Here is a 2,781-nt window from a genome sequence, read left to right as displayed (position 1 = left end):
CCAGGAGGGGTCTGCAGGGCAGAGCTGAGCACACAGAGGGTGGGATGGGCTCTGTGAGCAGGGACAGGGAGGAGAGGTGTGGGCAGAGCACCAGCTCCTGGCAGGGACAGCTCCAGGCAGCAGAGACATGGGCAGGGAGTGGGAGGAAACTGCAGCCAAGCCCTGGGCTAGGCTGCCTTCAGGCTGCTCTCTTGTGGTCCCTCACTCTAGATGTCTGCTGGGCGTTGTCTGCTGAGCAATGAGCTGACTCTGCCTTTAGGACATCCCATCTTCAGGACATCGGACTGTCTGCTTTGCCTGTGCTGCTGGGCTTGGGAGCTGCCCCAGAAGAGCACGGCTGTGCTGTAGGATCCCAGGGAGTGCTGAGCTTTCCCTTGGAGGTCAGTTCTCTCCTCTCAGAGGCCTTTGCTTCCCTCTGAGAGGGGCTGTGTCCTTCTCTCTCAATCACAACTCCACTCCTGGGCTGGGAAAAAAGAACCATTTGCAGATCTGCTCTTTGAACCAGGACTCCCCATCTCTCATCACAGTCTAGTTTTGGGGGATTATTTAAAAGTAATTTCTGTTTGTCATCATCTTCAAGGCAGCAGAAGCAAAAGTGCAGGGCAGCTGGCTGTCAGTCTAATGGACACTGCATCTCTCCTGACTCTGCACTAAGCTACAAAGAGCTGAGCCTTTTTGCCTGTCCTGTCACATTCCCATTGCTGTCCTGTTCCCATTTTTCCGTCCTAAAATGAGTATTTCTACCCCTCACAAGAGCTCTCCCCAGATGTGATGGTGGAAAATAAAAACCACAGACAAAATTCTTCTAAGGAAATGCTAAGCCTGTCTTCGGCAGCCTGCACTCTTCTGAGTCATGAGTGCAGAGATTTAATTTTTCCATTAAAGGTGGAGAACATCTGACATCGGTTGTCAACATTGGAGGTGTCACAAACCAGCTCCACGTACCCACTGCAGCTGAGCACAGCTGACTCCTCAGCTCCTCACAACACACTCAGCCAGCACAAACCAGAGAAGGGAAAGGCATTTCAATTGGGGGGTGTTTATATGAGAAATGGAGTGGCTTTGCTCAGAGGAAGATGTCCTAATTTTCCCTGTCCTTTCATTTTGTTCAACCAGACCTCTTGCCAAGAGCCAGCAAATGTCCAACAGCAGCTCCATCACTGAGTTCCTCCTCCTGGCATTCGCAGACACACGGGAGCTGCAGCTCTTGCACTTCTGGCTCTTCCTGGGCATCTACCTGGCTGCTCTCCTGGCCAATGGCCTCATCATCACTGCCATAGCCTGCGACCACCACCTCCACACCCCCATGTACTTCTTCCTCCTCAACCTCTCCATCCTCGACGTGGGCTGCATCTCCACCACAGTGCCCAAAGCCATGGCTAATTCCCTATTGGACGTCAGGTCCATCTCCTACACAGGATGTGCTGCTCAAGTCTTTCTGTTTGTCTTCCTGCTTGGAGCTGAGTACGCCCTTCTCACTGTCATGGCCTACGACCGCTATGTTGCCATCTGCCAACCCCTGCACTACGGGACCCTCCTGGGCAGCAGAGCTTGTGTCCACATGGCAGCAGCTGCCTGGGGCAGTGGGTTTCTCTATGCTGTGCTGCACACGGCCAATACATTTTCTATACCACTCTGCCAGGGTAATGCCCTGGGCCAGTTCTTCTGTGAAATCCCTCAGATCCTCAAGCTCTCCTGCTCAGACACCTACCTCAGGGAAGTTGGGCTTCTTATATTAAGCTGTTTTTTAGTTTTTGGTTGTTTTGTTTTCATTGTGCTGTCCTATGTGCAGATCTTCAGGGCAGTGCTGAGGATCCCCTCTGAGCAGGGACGGCACAAAGCCTTTTCCATGTGCCTCCCTCACCTGGCTGTCATCTCCCTGTTTGTCAGCACTGGCATATTTGCTCACCTGAAGCCCCCCTCCATCTCCTCCCCATCCCTGGACCTGGTGGTGGCAGTTCTGTACTCGGTGGTGCCTCCAGCAGTGAACCCCCTCATCTACAGCATGAGGAACCAGGAGCTCAAGGATACCCTCAGGAAACTAATTCAATGGACCTTACACCACCAACTGTAATTTGTCTCCCCTTCTCTGCAGAGTGCCTATGGTATATTTTAAGCCAGTACTCTGGGGGTTTTTTTCTCTGATAATCATCATTAGAGGTAATTGCCTGGGTTCATAGCACTTCTCTTGAGGCTCTGTCCTGTTGTGTCTGATCCTTGAAGAACCATGTGTCACCTTTTGCCTTCCTAATAGCCTCTCTGCAATAAAAGGGGATCTCCTGAGGGAGGTGCCTGCAGCCTGGGCTCTCCTTGATACAGTTGTGGCTAAGAACAAGCCAGAGGAATTGGACTTTCCAAGTCTCTTCCGCCTGGTTTTCTCCTTCTCTTTGGGGAAATAATCTCATGGTATCACTGTTAGACACCAAGCACTTAGCTGAAGGCTCTCGTCTTGGTGTCCAGGGGCATTGGAAATGGTGCACGAGCTCCCAGTCACATTCCTCAGGCTGTCGCAGGTATGACGGGGCTGATGGCAGAGGTCAGTCCATGTGGAAAGGAATCTGGCATGGTCAGGAGATGATGGGGACACTGCAGGTACTCTAGGGTGGGAAGTGAATGGAGACTCAGAAGGCGAAAGACCCTGAGATGAAGTGCCCCCAGGGCAGAGCACTCGCTCCAGGTACCCCCACAGAAAGACTCTGCAGTGCTGTGGGAGTCCGTGAAGATGCAGCAGGCACAGGGCAGGAGAGTGGAGAGATGCAGGAGGTGCCTGAGGAGCCGCAG

General features: G+C 52.7%; 1 protein-coding gene across 1 annotated transcript; it reads left to right on the top strand.

The window, feature by feature from the left end:
• Positions 1–1,519: 1,519 nt before the first annotated feature.
• On the top strand, positions 1,520–2,116 carry LOC129196835 (olfactory receptor 14A16-like; the record flags this gene model as incomplete). Its single annotated transcript, XM_054804806.1, has 2 exons — positions 1,520–1,981; positions 2,096–2,116. Coding segments are annotated over 2 exons (483 nt in total), but the record flags the coding sequence as incomplete, so codon positions are not given.
• Positions 2,117–2,781: the final 665 nt, after the last annotated feature.

The sequence above is a fragment of the Grus americana genome, chromosome 27 (genome assembly GCF_028858705.1).
Source record: "Grus americana isolate bGruAme1 chromosome 27, bGruAme1.mat, whole genome shotgun sequence".
In the NCBI taxonomy this organism is placed as follows: Eukaryota; Metazoa; Chordata; class Aves; order Gruiformes; family Gruidae; genus Grus; species Grus americana.
Note: the sequence above shows the minus strand (reverse complement) of the source record. Positions and strands in the feature narration are given on the sequence as shown.